Source organism: Microtus oregoni, unplaced genomic scaffold (genome assembly GCF_018167655.1).
Source record: "Microtus oregoni isolate MIOR12 unplaced genomic scaffold, Mior012 000029F_ref0000214, whole genome shotgun sequence".
In the NCBI taxonomy this organism is placed as follows: Eukaryota; Metazoa; Chordata; class Mammalia; order Rodentia; family Cricetidae; genus Microtus; species Microtus oregoni.
The window spans coordinates 29,203,717-29,222,256 of NW_024543088.1; the positions used below are offsets into that span (position 1 = coordinate 29,203,717).

At 37.9% G+C, this 18,540-nt stretch overlaps 1 protein-coding gene across 1 annotated transcript in view; it reads right to left on the reverse strand.

The window, feature by feature from the left end:
- Nucleotides 1-1,491: 1,491 nt before the first annotated feature.
- Gmnc (geminin coiled-coil domain containing) overlaps nucleotides 1,492-18,540 on the reverse strand; it is a 32,586-nt gene continuing 15,537 nt past the window's right edge. The window contains exons 2-5 of the mRNA XM_041677921.1: nucleotides 6,678-6,852; nucleotides 4,937-5,025; nucleotides 3,948-4,064; nucleotides 1,492-2,200 (exon numbers count right to left, since the gene is read on the reverse strand). Of these exons, the coding sequence (XP_041533855.1) occupies nucleotides 1,583-2,200; nucleotides 3,948-4,064; nucleotides 4,937-5,025; nucleotides 6,678-6,852 (999 nt within the window). The 3' untranslated portion in view covers nucleotides 1,492-1,582. The remainder of the gene's footprint in view (nucleotides 2,201-3,947; nucleotides 4,065-4,936; nucleotides 5,026-6,677; nucleotides 6,853-18,540) is intronic.

Below are 18,540 nucleotides of genomic sequence, written 5' to 3' on the forward strand. Positions count from 1 at the left end.
ATTATATCATCGATCCTTTGAATTGATGATCAAACTAAATCAGAGAACAAAAAAAAAAAACAAAAAACAAAGGAACACCTTCGTTACAAGGAATTACACACAGTGAACATTTCAGACACAGATTCTGTGAACTGAGTAACTGAGATGGAATGGATAGAGAAAGAAAAAGAAAACAGCAATAGCATGTGTGCAGACAATACAGGTATATGTTATCATACATGCTTAATCCTGGGAAGAACAGGGTAGAAAGGAAACAAACTTTTGTGAACACTTCTTTAATCTAGAAAGCAAAAAATTCTTGATGCTAGTATTTGCATTTAAGCTATGCATAGTTTGAAAATTAACATGTCTTTATTGGTAGGTGCAAATGACTCTCCCATGCAAAACCAACGCGTGCTGAAGAACATCATAATCAGAACAGAACTGGTGATGCCAAGTATGTATTGCTCATAGTCCTTTTCCTTGTTCTGATTGTATGTAAGGTTCACCCTACATAATTTCTGCATCACTTATTAAAATTAAGAGGAAGAAAAGGCTGGGATAAAGCTGATGGAACACACACTCCACTCAGAATATTAGTTATTACCTAGTCCAACTTCTAGATTCAAGAGTCAGTTAAACTAAATCTTCACTTTTATGAAATATCTTTCCCAAGGTTAACCTGTGCAGGAGTCCAGAACTCGGGACATGTCACAGTGCCTTGTCGAACATGGATACTAAGTACCCTATACATATTATGAGGGGATGGTTGAATGAAGAATACAAAAGGATAAGACAATGACAAAGGCAAGCTACACTACCCTTCCAGTGACAGAGACGTCAGGGTCTGTGTAGTTTAGGAAATTTCTCCACCTCTTTTAAAATTAAAGTCCTTCAAAAAAAGTTTGAGCCATACTGCTCAAAGAAATCATGCCAAGTGCCAATAGAGGTAGCTATAGCACACAGCACTTTAAAGTTACAGTAATCCATTCAACTGCTATAATTTGTGTTGCTTATCAGTGAGGTTAGCATTGTTGGAACTTGGACTATATCCCTATGGGACACTGATGATTTGCTCTTCCCAGGACATAATGTTACTTACATCAACATTGGGTCTTTAGTAGTGCCAATGGGAAGATCCCTCAATTTGTGAACACTCAGTAGTAAGGGTGTGAAGCAGAAATAGGGCTCATTCTAAAAGTATTTTTCAGAAATAAAGACAAACAGAGAAGTAATAAAAGCATCATGTAGACCATTTGACCAAAAATGATATGTTGTTAAACTGGCCATAGTTGAGATAGTACATTTTGGTCTTGAAAATATATGTGATTAGAAAATAAATTTCCAGGTGTCAGACAAAAAGAGAAAGTTAACTGCAGGTATGGACATGTAAACAAGTAAAATACAAGTAAAAGAAGAGCAGATACCTAGTAGTATGGTTTCCTGATAACCATATTCTGCAGATTTAAGTAAGTAACCTAAAGGAACACTGGCAGTGGCAGAAGGCAGGCAAACGCTGTTGTGTTCTGAATGGTCAAGTCCATGTGAAAGAGATCTTTGTAAACAGAGGTCCTGGCAGTACTCTGTGATAGAAGAGGGGTCGCTAAGGTTGCTTAGGGACCCAGGTAAACTTCCAGCCTCCCTCCTCATCTCTGCGCACAAAGGCTTGTCCCTGGTGGAAAGAGTGTGTTTTCACGTTGCAGTGAGGGCTCAGCGATGTGGAAAAGGCCACTTCTGTCTTGTTGGGTGACACATCTCCACTGTGGAAAGCAAGAGTTTGCACCCCTACCGGAGGATTGGAAAGCCTAGGAAAGCAGTGACAGTCTTGCTGATAGATGGTGTTGCCATGGGAGGCATGTAGTCTGTTCTCTCCACGGTCAAGGTGCAAATCTCTAGGAATAGTTTCAAAGCCAACTGTGTCATGTAGAAATTGGGGGGATGTACTGGGGACTGTTCTGGGATGGAAGGCAATGGCACTGTAGTTAGCTGGAAGGGTGTCGTCAATGGTGTTGAGGTCTTTCAACCCAAGGGTTTGAAGAACCCAGGGGTCCACACAGGGCCCGGGTTGTCCTTCACAGTTAGAAAACTCTGTGGAGAGGTTTCTCTTGGCAGTTTTTGACTGGGGTATCTCAGCAGGGGGATGCCTGTGTTCTTTGGGTTTCCTCTTCTCTTTTCTGAGTTTTCCACACACTTTGGAGAAGTCATCTGATGAGAGCAATTTCTGGAAAAGCAATATTTGAAAATTTTTCTTCCATTGGATATTTATTATTTGCCCATTTGCTTAGGAGAAAAAATGGCTAAATGTCTTCTGTGTTCCCACACAAGTCAAAGTAGTCAATTTGCTACTGTTTATTGAGTAAACATCCTTAATAAGCTGTTGCTTTAATTAATTCTCTTTATTCAGTTTTTTAAATATTGAAGGAAGCAAGTGCCATCTGTAAGATTTCAACTAAGAGAAATAAAGGCTGATACTAATAGCAGCTGCCACTTATTAAACTTGTTAATAAGTAAATGAAGTAAGATCATAATTTATAGACCATTGCTGGTATGTTTTTTTTCTCATAAGATGCAAATGCTCTTAAATAATTAATAAATAAAGACACAGGCATATTAGTGATTATCTCACTACTCCTTAGCCTAGATGTAAATCTTATGCCTCTGAATCTAGACAGATCCTCTGAGTTCAACACTCACCGTCTCCTAATTTTATCATATTAATTTTCAAAGCACTCCCATGTTGTGTGTTATATTTTTCTAAGTTTAGAAAAACTGATATTGAGAGAGTTAGAAATGACATATTAAGATGACTTAGTTATATTTTATGGATTGATATCTGATGTTAGGATCCCAGACTAATAACTGTACAGATGTGTTTGTTTTAGTCAAGGCTAACTGGATTGCAAGGAGTCCAATTTGATGATTCTCTCTGTACTCCAATGCAGGAGATGACATCAAAGTTAGATCAAACAATGCCATAGTTTGTCTAGAAAGCAGGTAATACTGATGATAGACATAGTAATGAGAATGATGGCAAATGCAAGCTGAAATGTGAAAAAATGAAGAAAGGAAGAATAAATGGGTTACAGTTGAGCTAGTTATCTGTGAGTTAAAGTAGTTCATCTAAAAGTGTAGATAAAATGATAGAGTGTTTGCATATGTCTAATCACCAGTGGAGAAGCCTTGAGCCCAAGTATATTCATAACATTTCTGATCCTCTCTGTCTCTTTCTCTTTTTTCCTGTGTGTAGGTCTCTCTCTCTCTCTCTCTCTCTCTCTCTCTCTCTCTCTCTGTCTCTCTCTCTCTCTCATGTGTGTGTGTAGGTTAGAGGCTGAGTTGAGTGTTTTCCTCTATATTTCAGTCAATGTCTTTTTTGATCTTCCTAGGCTTCTGGCCAGTGGGATGCAAGGAACTACTTGTCTCTGCATCCCTGCAATCTACGGTGTTTGGCTTAATGTGAGCCTTTCAGGATCCAAACTCAGTTCTTCCTAGATGCATATAAAGTACTGTACTTAGTTAGCCATTTTCAAAACTCCCAGAGAGATTCTTACCAAGGCTCCGGGCCCATCCATTTGCCAATTACAATAACAAAGGCCCCAAGGATGCTAGCCTTTTAGTTGACATCTAACACATATTTAGAACTGCTAATATTTTTTTTACATTTTATTTCTACTCCAATATTCTACCCTTTATTAACCTCAGCAGTGTTAGCAATTGCTCTGTTTAACTTTCATCATTAATTTCCTTTGTGATGTCGAGCTAAAAATCTGAAACTAGAAACTTCTGGAAAATGCTATCTAAAAATCCTGTTGAAGTTATGTATTTCTTTAAGGATAATTAACCATCTTACTGACTCCTGTGCAGACATTTTATTAGGTAAACTTCATCTGTTTCATCATGAGGTGTCACGTAGGGATTTCCTCTGTCAAGTCACTGCCTTGCGTTTGGAAAACAGATAATTACATACATACCTTTGCCCTTTCTTCCAGACATTTAACCAAAGTAGAATTCAGGTATTGTCTGAGGTTATTATTCTCTTCATGTAGCCTAGCAAGTTCTTCCTCCTTCTGTAGGAGAGTATCCTGGAGCTGCAAGATGCATACAATAGTGAAGGGTGCTCCCCTCTATTGGCTTTGTAACCTAATAATTCTGCACTGCTCCCCAACCTTCTTAAACCTGATTCATTCTTGTTTATTTTATGAACATAATTTCAAAGAGCCCTGGTCCTCCAGGTCTTAAATTAAATCTACACTCCCTACCACCTGATTGTTCAGTTTTGTGCACTGCATATTCCATTCATTGCAAAGTATTTGAGGAGATCAAATGACTCTCAAAAAACTGTAACCACAGGGAGTCAGGTGGTGTGAGGGAAAGTGAGCTGCATGGAACTGTTTAAATATAGCAAGCATGGTTAGAAGACTTGGTTGCACTCCTTCCTTTCACACTTCAGAAAATAAAAACAGAAGTTGTGACCTGGCTTTACCCAGCTTCAGATCACTCAGCCTGTGTGTTCAATAACTGAAACTGCTCATTTGGAACAACCACAGATGAGACCTGGAAGAGGAAGTAATTTGGGGGAAACATTTATCATCGGCCCTTCTCTCAAAGATGAGCTATGTTTATCGTTTAAAACACGGCTGTATCAGTCCTCTGGTGATCCTCAGAGAAGGATTGTAGCAGTATTCCACAGATAAGGAAAAGCAATTTGGTTAATTGAGAGGTCACCCATAGGTTTTCTTGGAGCTTTTGTTTCTGTGAACTTATGCATTTAACTTTAATCTATTCAGACACACAATTACTGTTGTGTGCCACAAAAAAAAAAACCCACTGAGCTACTATGCATTAAAAAAAGAAACAATTTAAAACTAAAAATCAACATGAAATAAAGAGAGACTCAGGGAAGAGTAGACTTTGTGGAACTATGTTAGTCTCAATGTTCTCTCTCACTCTCTATCCATACCTGTTTATTTTTATAGAGCTGAGAGGAAAGCTGAGCCTCTTCCCATGAACATGAATCCAGACCAGGGACACTGAGATCGCAAGATGCCTCTGTGTGAAAATACAGAAGAAATGAATGGACGTGTTTACAATTATGATGAAAACTCGCAGACAACTTCAAAAGTTTAATAGATTTAATTACTTTTATTTCCCACAGAAAAAAGTTTTAAAGATTTCAAGAAGAATGTAAGGAATTATTTATGTGCTACCTACAAAAGTGGCTAAAGAGATTTATTTTAGGAACTGGCAGCTCTTGAAATGTATATGTACATTCTTGCTGGTTAAGTTAATAAAGGCTGTCCCTTCCTTTACAGAGACACTGACCCTGCCTTCCCACTAGGCATAATATTGCAACTCCACTACTCCCTTCCAGCATTCATCCTAATTTCTGTTTCTCTAGCATTTGATAGCATTATGTTTGACTCCATAATCAAACCCTGTGTTGCGGAGCCACGTTTTCCTCTCACCCATTCTATTTTTGAAATCTGAAGGGCAAAATTTGTTCACGATTTTATGTCATGGTATGATAACATTTTTCAGTGTTTATTAAAGCTAGACACTAAAACTAGGACCTGTTACATGACATGCTGGAGAAACACCCCATGGCTGAGTCAAATCCCCAAGTCTTCTCCCCATTGTCCTTAGTGATTGGCTTCTTGTTACTCTAAAGAATTTTATGGAAATTTCACTGCTAAACTATACTTTGTTTATTTCTAGCATCCATAACTGCATTAATGTTTTTACATAGAAGTTTTTGTTTTTGTTTTTCAGAGTAATGCCCATCAAGTAAAAATTGATTCTCCATCTCAAGTAATTTTGTTTTCACCCCACAACCCTCAATCCCATTTAACCTGCGGGAATTCAAATGTCTTTGTTGAACCATTTAGAATTAAGTTGGAATGGGTAAGAAAACAAAATAAAACTTGGGTTCACATTCTGAAACATTCCATGCCTGCTTTTGCTTATAGTGAAAAATCAAAAACTGAACAACTTCCTCCTTGACATATGGTTCCTTCATTTTGGGTTTTGCCTCAGCATCTTTTCATATCCCTTCCCACAGTCTCTAAAATAAGTGGGGGGCAGAATGAATGTACAGTTATTTAATTCTGAGGTGCCTGAAAATTTTATGGAAATGAAGCATTAATATGGAAATCCCTGTAATGTGTTTAAGAGTACTCATTAAGCTTCAGGTCAATGTTAGTGTTGTGTTTGATTTCCACCAACCTTGGACATTTCTCTAAAGCTGACTGCACATGTGAAGGGGAACTGATTTTTTTGGTGTATGAAGTACTGTTCACAAAATTTTTGTATGATGAAATGAACTTTGTTACTCACTCTTGATTTTTCTCTCAAAGTCATAAGAATCTCTCCAAATTATACCTGATATTTTGATTCAAAAAATGTTCTATTAGGTGCTGTTTATAAAACTGTACTATTGACCCAAAGTTACTCCTGACTTGGCAATCTCCAAGAATTCCAGAATCTAGAAAACAACACAAGTTGTCTAGCACACAAGAGGAAGGGTTTCATTTTTGTTAATTGATGAGTACAGAACAACCAGTTTTACTGCTAAAAAAAATCCAGGAGTCTTAGGGCTTACTTAAATTTTCTATTTTTTCTGTTGAGTACCAGACCTCAATGCCTACAGTTACCTGGCTGTCAAAAGACCCATTCTACAAGTGAAGGAGAAGGGTAAAACTTACCCTGTGTCTGTGGTGCTTGTTGGGGCTCAGCGTTGTCCAGGAGACCAGCAGCCCAGAAAGAGACCCAAGTCTCCTTGGAAACATCAACACTAGATTCTGACGTTGTAGTGGAATACGGGCAATTATAACTCTGGCCTCCTACAAAATACTGATCTTGGCAAGGCAGAATGGTGTTCTTTGGTTTTCAGTTTGATGGGGGTAGGGGAGATGGCATGATGGCAGTTGGGAGGGGGAGAGAGTGGGAGAAATAGAGAGAAATTACATGGGTGAAGAAAATAAACAATAAAAATGGTAAGTACAGGTCCAGATACATATTTGAATGGTGAGATTATAATTACTAAAAAGGAAGGGGTTCTTTGAATTCCCCACTACTTTCCTAAGGTTGTTCACCAAATAACTAGTATCAGATAGGTCCAGATTTGTAAACAGCAGAGAAGCATTTCCTATTGCAGTGCTACCCAGAATTAAGTAAAAAGAATTAGATCTCACTATTCAGATTATAAGGACCACTTGTTGCTCTGTAGCAGATATCTTGACTTGTATTTCTACAAATCTTGAAATGCAAAGATCACAGACTACAAAGGGTTAAGTGAACAGTTCTCCATGGCATCATTTCAAGGAACCTCCTAATGGAGGAGTCTGAATCAGGTGCATTTCTTACATGTGAATGAATAAACATGTATATGCATATAAGTTTACAGAGATGATCACATACATTTTAGCCCCAACTCCAGTCACAGGAGTGTGACATCAATTCAAGTACACCATCAAACATGAGAATATAGGCAGTGGGTTCTGACCCCTCCATCATCATCATTAGGTACCCTTTCCAGGTTACTGTGCCACCAGTAGCTGCCTGGCATGCCTTTCTCCACTGTGTTCTGATTCAGTGAGCACCTTCCAGCTCCACCCCACTCAGTCCTCCAACCTCAAATGTGGTCTTTCCAAACGTCCATGCAGGGGCAAGCAGTCTACCTCCTTCCTAGCTTAAGCTGTCCATCGGCCCGTTCTTAATTATGTGTCAATGTTTAATCAAGTCAAAAACATTCCTTGCAGCAGAGCCCAAGTTTGGACAAACTCTGGCTACTCGAAGGTTGGTGTTGCTCTGAGGACTTTATTGGACATGATTTAGAGAAGGCAAAGGGTATGGAAAAGGAAGAGGGTGGAGAAGAAGAAGGAGAAGAGGAGGAATAAAAAAAGAATAAAAGAACGAAAGTTATTATTGTTGAGTCACTAGACTCACCGTAGGCCCCCACTGCCAGTGAGTGAAGACTTGAAAAGGTACACTTTTGAGGCAAATACAACTTGGCCAGTGCTGCCTGAAGAAATTCAGCCAAAAGTTTATCAAGTGCTATTTTCTTTTATTCTAAAAGTATGTTGGTGGATTCTTTTTTTTTTTTCCCCGAGGTTATTCTTGGAATCAGAGCTAAGCTATTAAGCAACTGACACCTGAGAGGAAAACAAACCCCAAACACTCGTGAGGATTTCAAATCTAAGTGTTTGCAAATATGAGCATAATCTAGAGGAACAGGTGGAAGAAGGTCCGCACAGGGTGAGGGGAAAGGGGTGGGACGAGGAAGCAAATATGCAGGAGAGGGAGCGGAGAATAATAAGGGGTGCGGGGGAACAGAAATGGACTATATTAACTGGAAAGTACAAAGGCATCTCGCAGGGTAGAATACATTCTAAATGCTGTTTATTGTCTTCCAGGACCCCTGGGGTTCTGGCAGTGTGACTAGCTAAAGCCAGCTCCTCACTTACCATCTTGCAGAAGAAAGCGCTGCAGAAACTGGGCCCACTCAGCTTTTTCTTAATGCCAGAGTTAGCTTTAAATGGGACTGCAGAGAGGAAGGAGCAGGGAAGCGAGTTCTAATCCGCTGGAGCTGCAAGTGACCCGCAAGGCTCCCAGCGCGGGTGCTGCTCTCTGGTTTAGGGAGAGGCTGTCAAACAGGTGATGTGCCTCGGGAGCCGCCCAACCTAAGCCACAGCCACTGGAGCTCCGGAGGCACCCTCGCTGGGACGTGAGACCTGCGGGACGTCTTGCGAGGGGCCAAGGAAGGACCCGAGGCTTCAGGTCACTGGGGCAGCGTCCGGTCAAAGTCTGTGCCTGTGCGAGCTGAGTCTAAACAGTTCACCTGGCGCGGTGGTGACTGGCCTGGCGATGGGAACTCAGCTGCCCGCTCTCTCTGTGCCACGCGCCCAGCAGCCGGTAGGGCGGGGCTGGGCAGGGCGACTAGCCAACCCCTGGTGGCATCCAAAGCCCAAGCCTTGGTCTCTGTGCAGCGCTAAGGAAACCCATCCAAGGGACCCTGGTTTGAGTGACGTCCTGTGCATACCCTAGTCACAGGATAACAACAAATGATAGCAACTTGATAATAAAGGCAACTTTATTTTCTTTTATTTTGTTAATAGGTCTTATTTCACCCAGTTGTTGTATGTTCAAATGAGGGCTCAAAATGCTATCAGACCTAGAATATACATTTTCTAAGACATGCATGCCGTGCCTAATTCCACATCATCGTGGACAATGGGCTGCCCACAAGTACTCAATAAAAATTTGTTCAAAGAATGATTTAATGTTTGCATTTAAGAATCTACAGTACTTTTTCTCTGAATTGGACTGGTGCATACCAGTGTTACATAATTTTTTTTAAAAAATCACTATTAAGAAAAGTTTTCTGTCTATACTTCGTAAAATACTATATTTCCCTATCTTTAATTTTATTCTCACACCTATCTCCTTATTGTTCAACTTAGGGATGAAAGAGAAGTCTCCTTGAGACAGACTTTAGTGCCTCTTCTCACCTGTTCTCATCATCTGAATGGAAATAAAGCCTTAACAAACGGGATCCAGTTCCATCAGGCCTGGGAATATTCGCAGAGGTCTCCAAGACACCAGCCAGAGATACCTGCACACCCTGTCTGCTACTGAATGAGGCACAGTAGGCAAGCTGTGGAATCTGACTACCAGTGGATAAACACACACAGAAAATGTATAAACCAGGGAGTCGTATTAAGTTATAAAGAATGACATTATGTCATTGGTAGAAAAATAAATGATAGCCACAGAGAAAATTATACTAAGTGAAATAAACCACTCAGAAGGACAAATATACATTCATTTGTATGTAGAGTCTCTATTTAAAATGTGTGTGTATGTGTGTAAAATAGAAAAAGGTACAATTTTATACTATTTGGTAAGAGGAAAAGGACCAGCAGTTGGCGGGGACAAGAGAGAGTAATGCATGTAAATATGAGAAAAGTGCATCATGCACATGAACAAAAATACTGTGAGGCAGTCTGTTATTTTGTACAATGAGTAATGTGATTAATAATTAAAAAATAAAGAGGATGACAGTCAGTATGGGAGCCAGGTACTAGTATTCTCTCGATTTAAAAAGAAAGCCCTGAGGTTAGGAAAATGAACCTTGTTAGTAGGCTTCCAACCTCTGAAACCAAGGCCAGTCCTCCTGTGGCACAATTGGTGGGGAGCCTTGGAAGACCAGTGGGTACATGGCACGGAAACCGAGAAGCAAAGTTCGAGTCCGGCTTACGTGTCGTTCTTTAGAGAGAATTTGACCTTTCCCTGAGTGTCCTCTTCCTCTATTGGTAATGCATAGAAGTGAGAAAAAACATGATCAAAAAGGGTATAGAGAAGAAAGTGGAAGAATGTGCCTGAAAGGTTCCTTGCTCTGACAATATTTATTTGAAAAAAAATGTAAATGAATACCACTACATGTGAAGATTGCTGCATCAAAAGTAGACGAACTGGATCACTCGATGCTAGCCCTTCCCAGTGTGTTGTAAGAGAAAGTAGTCCCTTCTTTGTTCCTTTCAGTACAGAGGACAAAGCCCCAGAGCAGGGGGGAGGGGGGGTAACAGACCAAATTCACTTAGATCTTGCAAATCTACAATCTTTTTTAAGGAAAAGAGTTGTTGATGCTTTCGTCCTGAAAACAGCTAATCTCTTAAAGAAAAAAAGAGACAAAAACCTGGTTAGGTGTGGGTGAGCACAGAGGTAGAAATGTGTGTGTGTGTGTGTGGGTGGGGGGGTTGCTGGATGGACTTGCTTTAGGAAGCTTCCACAGATAAGATGTGCAAGCCTTTGCAAGACACATTTTCTTCTTCTCTCCAAAACTGATACAAAGCAGGTAAATGAGCAAATATAATAGGATAAAAATAACAGAATGGAATATCAGCTTTGCAATAAAATAGAGATGGATTCCAATTTCTGGTCTTTCCTGAGATGGGATTATATGGGTTGCATTATCAACATCTCTAAATCCTGGTGGCCTGTTTGATAAGTTAGAAGAAAACAGCATAGAAAACAGGACAAATATGAACCATATTTGTTAATGTTCAATAATTTCCCAGTTTGCTGATTAGATAGCAGTAACTTTTTATTGTTATTCATAGGGAAGGTTCTGCCTTTGAGGATGCATAAATGTCTACTGTTCTGCTGAGTCTGTTGGAGTCATTGAAATGAATTTTGGATTTGCAAAATGGGAGATGTTGAGGGCTAGATGTAAGTTTTTCAAGTTCTCTGATGTATTTTTAACACATAAATAATTTGCAAACCATCAACTACTTTAGCTAAATAGATGTGGTATGGTATGTGGAGACAGAAGTACTGAACATCAGGGAGCTATGGGCAATCAAATGTGAATCAACCGTAAAGTCAGGCTAAAATTAAAACACAATGAAAAAGTTTCACACCCCTGAACTCTATGCCCATCATTTTCTTAAGATTTACTGCTTAAGCAGGAACCTAATTACTATTATTATTTTTAAAAAATACCACCGAACCAAGTAAGCAATAATATGAAATTATTTGGTATGTAGAGCCATGTATATGAAATAAAGGTGCATGTTTCTTCACAATGCACACCAACCTATGCAAACTTGTTTCTTATGTAAGTAATGGGATCATTTGAAAGTTGCCTTTGTGCTGTGTTGGAGGAAATGGAGTTAAAGGAGAGTCTAATAACAGTTCAGCTATTGGATCAGGTATATATATATATATGTATATGTGTATTTATGGATATGTTATATATATATATATACACACACACATACACACACACACAGGAGGTAATTTAACCTGCATAACAAAAGGTAGAGTATGATCACAGGTGGGGTGAGGTTATAAATAGATGGGCATATGGAATGGTCTTTTATTTCATCCCTGGAGAATCCTTTCTTCAATTTGCCCATTAGTGGATTCAGTAGCATATATAATAGAGAAGAATCATTTTTCTTTGTAAACACAGCTCCTTCCCATTGCATAGACAGATGAGTCTCCAAGCAAGAAGAGGCTCACATTTCTCCTTTCTCCTACAGGTAGAGTGTTACATGTGGAAAATTTCAATGCAGCAGTTTTGTATTATAAGACTTACAATTGCCATTCTTTAGTGCATCTATGTAGCCAGGCGACAGTCAGTGCACTGGATACAATTTTAACTTTAGTCATTCGAAGATATGTGTGAGTATCATTGGTTTTAGTATGGACAGAAACTTGTCTACTACCCATCACCTGGTTGCTCTTGGAACTTTTTAATGGTTATGATATATGACATAAGATTTTCAGTGATAAAAACTATTTCTACATAAACTGAATATGTGAAAAAGAGTCAACATATAATTCTGAGAAGAAAAATTAAAAAAATGGAGAAAAACATAGTGGTCCCTTGCAAGAAAAGAGAAATGGCTTGGATGAGGTAAGAAATGAAATGTTTTATTTAAAATCAAATCAAAAAAGTGCCTCTATATAAAAAGTGTTTTGTGTGCGTGTGTGTCAATTGTATCAGCCAGGATTTCTTTAACAACTTTATATTGACCATCATTCATTGACTCATGAAATGATTGCTGATAATTAAGTTATGCTTGATGCATTTTATTAAGTCAGACAATCATAGGAGACAATCAGAAAATTATCATTGTAAGAGCATAATATCAACTATGTACTTTACATATGCGAAATTGCTTGCAAATGGATACAGACCTGTGTTCTTTATTTATTAAGGAAAAATACTTAGTTGCCTTGCTTTCTGCTTTTCACCATAATTTAACACTTCAGCATAGGATTTGAGTCAAGCAAGAATGACGAGGCTTTGCCTTGCTGTGGATAGATATGAGTTCCCATTTCCTTCAGGTTCCACTTGGGAACTGAGGCAATCAATACCTTCCCTCTCTGCCATTAACTATGTTAGCACTGGTGGGGAGTTCTGCTCCATGGAAGGGTATGTATCTGAATTGAAATAAAAAAATGTCAATAGGACTATGAAATAGCATTTAAAAATATCACTGAAGTCTACCTCAGATTGACACAAACATTAGAGAGGAAGCATCTCAACTAAAGCAAAGAGGATTCAGGGCTGAGGAGGTAGCTCTGTAATTCGGTGCTTGCCTATTATGCCAGGCCCTAGAATCCATCCCCAGCAACAGTAACAATATAAACAAACAAGTCAATAAATCTATACAAGTTTATTTTACACATTTTATTCCAACTCAGTAAGAAATGACTCAAATAGTTATGATGATTAATATATGACAGGGATATGTCCATCTAATTTTGGTATAAAATAAAGCTCTGCTTCATGAAAATCTATATTTTTATCAACTAGGCTCCATTGTTCAAGACTCCCTGTCAGAGAGGCTTGGCAAGCTAGATGACAGATAGTTGATGCAACATTAGCAGCTTGGAAGGCGAATGGACAGTGACTGCAGCACTTAAATTTATAGAAAATATAGAAATAAGGAAGTGGTTTCTATTTCTTACAAGACAATTAGACTCATTCCATTCTACCCTTGAAATTACCTAAGAAATTAAAAATGTTAATTATTTCACAAAATGTGTAGAAAAACCCAGAAAAGCATTCCCTCCTTTCTTTTCTTTGTAATTTATTTTTTATTAATTTTTTCATTTATTTTACATACAAATTACAGTTTCCTAGTAACAAATTAATTTCTGGTTAATTCACTTTAGTCATAACCACATCAAAGAAATTTAAGTTAATCAAATTTATGTTTGCAGTCAATTTTTGCTTTTCATATTTCTTTTTTAAAAAATAAAAATATCACATCAATGTGCACCAATGGAAACACTTAAATACTTTAAACAGTCTAAGAAAATATTTATAGTGGTTACTGCTGTGAAACTAACATCAGTGGACTCTGGAAAATACCACAGTAAGAACATCAAACTCCAGTCCCACTGCCAGCAAATTGGAATCCAAACTCCCTGGGGCTTTGAATGGAGGGGGCATGAGAACAGTGCAGATGTTATGTAGTCTCTCTCTCTCTCTGAAAAGGGAGGGATAAAGGGAGGGAGGGAGAGGGAGAGAAGAGGGAGAGAGAGAGAGAGAGAGAGAGAGAGGAGAGAGAGAGAGAGAGAGAGAGATAGAGAGGAGAGAGAGAGAGAGAGAGAGTTTATTCCTCTCGATCTAGCTTTATTCACTTCTAGCAAACACACGCATGCAGTGGCTTCATATCCGGGTAAGAGAGCAACAAGAGCCAAGCAGGTAATAGCCTTTAGAATGCCATTTTTTCTTTTTCCATAGAACACAGTTGGGAAAATTTTCCAACTGCAAACTGTGGAAATCACATCATGTAAAAACTGTTATGCTATGAATTCTCTAGTCCTCATCAATATAGAGTTGGATGTATATATTTACATATTTTTACATATTTGTATTCATTCATTCCCATGCATGTATCTGGAACAATCAGTAAAGCCCTCACCTCAAGATAGAGATAGAAACATTCAGATGTTAGAAATGAGCCTATATTCTTCCCTTCCAGATTTCCAATAAAGGACAATACTCTATCTAGAATCATTGATGGGTAAATCTGGAAAAAGAGAAAAAGTATTCCTTCCCTTTGCTGACATCAACAGTAGAGCATCCCTACTCTTCTGAGGAGAACTTAGAGAACAACCTGTTCTCAAGGAGTGTGTTGTGGGCTCCATGTTTCTCACGGTGATGTGAATATATATACATTATTCAGACAGGCATTCTAGGGAACTTATTTAACCTATACATGTACATTTACTTCATGCCATTTACTCTCAACACTCATTCTCTCTTGAGCTGAAACACTTACTACTTAAGGGATACCAAAGGCACTTTTTTTTATTTATCTGTCTTGAGAATCTGTCTTATAGTTGGTGTTTCAACTCAAGAGAGAAGGGAAGGAGTGTTGTGAACACTATTCTGTGCAAAGAAACAATCTAACTCAAGCTCAGATATCAAGGTCCCAAGAGAAAAAAATATGTCAATTTGACATTTGGGCATATACAATATATTTCAAGAACTTGCAACATCCACATTCTTCAAGTTGGGAAGCACAAAGAAAATCACACAATGAAGAACTTGAACACACGAGATTAAACTTTGTTCATGTTAGGAATTTTTCTAATGCAAGCTCTCTGCCAATACAAAAATCCCAATCAAGCCATATCACAACAAACCAAATTTAAAATATCCAGGTTTAATGGGATTTCTGAGCTCTTGGGTGACCCCGAGGGGAAACGGGGAAGCTGTAAATGCGACCACCAAGAAGAAACGGAAAGAGACCATGAGGAGACTTTCCAGGGGAGCAGTTTAAATAGACTGGGGGAGGGGTCAAGTTTTTTGGTGGGCTGTCTTGACCCTCCTCCAGGGAGGGGTAAAGGTTTGGCGGTCACAGGGACAGGGCCTCCAAAGATGGAGACCAGAGACCAGTACTTAAAGTTCACACATCAATATAAAAAAGACAGCATTTCGTTGTTTTATTTTGGTAGGGTATGCTGCATGCATGTATTTGTACATCACATATTTGGATATGCAAGTTTATGCAGGTGCACATGTGTGCACATGCCTGTGGAGGCCCAAGGTTGACATCGGGTAGCTTCACCTATCACTCTCATAAACTGAGGCACAGTCTTTTGCTGTGCCCAAGTTTGTTACCTAGTCAGTCTACTGTGTTTGCTTTAATCTTCCATAATCTCTGCCTGCCTTTCATTGGGATTACAGGGATCCAAATTTGATCCACATGCTCACACAGCAAATGTATTAATTACAGAGTCACCTCCCCAATCTGCAACATTTAAAAAGCTGGGATAATAAGGGATGGTTTCAGTTCATTAGATTGCCCACAGTGTAGATTGGTATTCGTAGAAAACAACATTGCGTTCCTTATGTTAAGATGCATTCAAGTACATTCTCATAAACATCAAGGTGTTAATACAATAATATTTTAATTGTTTATTACAAGCTCCTGGTCAGGCTTACTGTCAATGCTGGTATGTTATATATACATGGAAACCACAAAAGAGTTCTGCAGTGTTTATTGGGTGCCTGTTTAAAATCTGAAGACTGAGACCAACTTATTCTTTATTTTGCAATAATTTAGAACTATTAAAATGTTACTTTAATGTCTTTGATAATTCTGAGCATCATAAGGAACATTAATATTTTGAATTAAATTACAGTTGCAATTCCCATACTGCTTCATTTGGCACAATATACACAATATAGAAAGCACCATATTCTCAGAAGAGGGGAAACAATAATAAATTGACATGTAAAAGTAAATAAGGAAATTTTATAATTACACAGTGGACATGAGCAATCACAAAGGAAAATAAGTGGCAGCCATTATGCAAAAATGTTAACCTTACCTCTTGAGAAAGAAATCCAGGTTGCATGCAAGGTTACATAGAGGTAGCTACTCTAGTTGACTGCTTCAGGTTTCCGACTACCGCCTACATTTAACCCTCAACACACCCTTGCCTAAAATAATTCATCCGTCTCCACATCATTTGATGTCCACAAACAAATGTGTTTATAATAAATGTACACACAACAGATAAGACTATTTTAACAGTACTTTATAAAAAAATAGGGGTATTGTGTGGATTTATTTATACATTCTTTTTCAATATTATCTTACAGGAATCACGTAAACTGTAATAATTTTAATGCACTCTTGTAACCCAATAAATTATCTAAACCATTACAGTGGGGGCAGATGCAATCTACCCACTGCTACCTCTCTTAGTGGATATGTTCAGATTACATTCATGTCTTTGTTTTTTTTGTTTTTTTTTTTTAATTTATTTATTTATTAAGGATTTCTGCCTCGTCCCCACAACCGCTTCCCATTTCCCTCCCCCTCCCCCCTATCAAGTCCCCCTCCCTCATCTGCTCGAAGAGCAATCAGGGTTCCCTGACCTGTGGGAAGCCCAAGGACTGCCCACCTCTATCCATGTCTTTGTTTTTATAAACAATATATAGTCATATAATTTGTTTACTTACTAGGGATGTATATCCTAATTTTAGGAGAATAGTGATGGAATAAAAAGTCTTAAATTTTAACTCACGTTGCCAGGTTTCTTCCTATTAAATTGGCTGAAATTTTAGGTAGCAACACACAATTACTTTAATTTTTCAGAACATTTCAAAGCTATGATATATTATGTAGGTGTATGCCTTTTCCCTCCTTAATTTCCACATGTTTTGTAAATGCATTATTATTAATGAGGTTTAATATTGTTTCATTTATGATTGCTGCAGGGTTGGGGTTGTAATTAAGGGGGAAGAGTGCTTCCTAGGATGCAGGAATCCCCAGGTGAAAGCCTGGAGTGACACATAAACCAGGATTTCTTAAATTTATTTCTTAAAATTTTGTCTCCTATCTTGGCTAAATAAAACTCCAAAATTAACTGAACTTTTTTTTTCAAAGAACCTCTTCAGATAGCCAGAATCATGTCAGCAGCAGGAAGAAGTGAAATTCTTTTCCACATTAATGTGAATTTGTTTCTTTAACCTATTGTTTTCACTTTCTCAACCGTCATTGAGATCTCACAGAAGATGTTAAATTTATAAAGAATAAAAACATAAATCTGTTCATTTTTCGCTGTCACCTCATTTTCTATTTTATCTATACTTTTAGATATTGTGTTTCCCTTTTGATTGCATTTTTGCCCATTTAACAAAGTTAATATTCACTGATATTATCATCTTGTTAACTTGCTATGTAGGGTATAGTCTGTTACTTAATTTTATTTTTACTCTCCAGTGTTCAAACTAAAGATATAGTCCAACTGATATTTGATTAAAACTATCTTAATATTATTTAGTAAAACTTATGTTCTTATGTGCTTTCCAATTATTAATAACTAATGCTATCCATGAATTATAGCTAATAATATAGACTAATTTATACTATCTAATCCAGTCTTCACATCAACCCTACAAGGTAGACAAAATAATCATAACTAAACACAGAGGAATAAAAGTATTTGCCCAAACTGTGCAGATGTCATGAATGGAGCAACTATATTTTGAAATCAAGTAGATTCAGTTTTAGAAAACTTGGATGTTTTTATGTATTTCCCCTTATAGACTCAACAAGTGTGAGTTGCTGACAACATCAAAAGAGCCACTTGAACTTAGGAGCAATGAATAATTGAGCATGCATTTTATAAATCTCTACAGATTTCACAGTGATTGTTTATTAATGATTAAAACTTACCCTGGCATTTTAACATTTTAAGGTGTATTTATCCATTACCACTTCCCATAAGCACGATTTTATTTTATACTTCTGTATATTTGACAAACATTATATTCTTCTTTAAAATATTTATTTATTTATTGAGGTTATGACATAATTACATCATTTCTCCCTTCCCTTGTCTCCCTCCAAACCTCATATGCCCTTCCTTTATCTCTTTAAGTGTTATTACATACATACATGCATGCATACACACACCCATATCCCTAAATGCATAAAGAGACCCTAAAATGTTATCGTAATCATGTTTTCAGGACTGACCATTTGGTATTGGGCAACTGATTACAGGTAACCAGGGAATACTGAG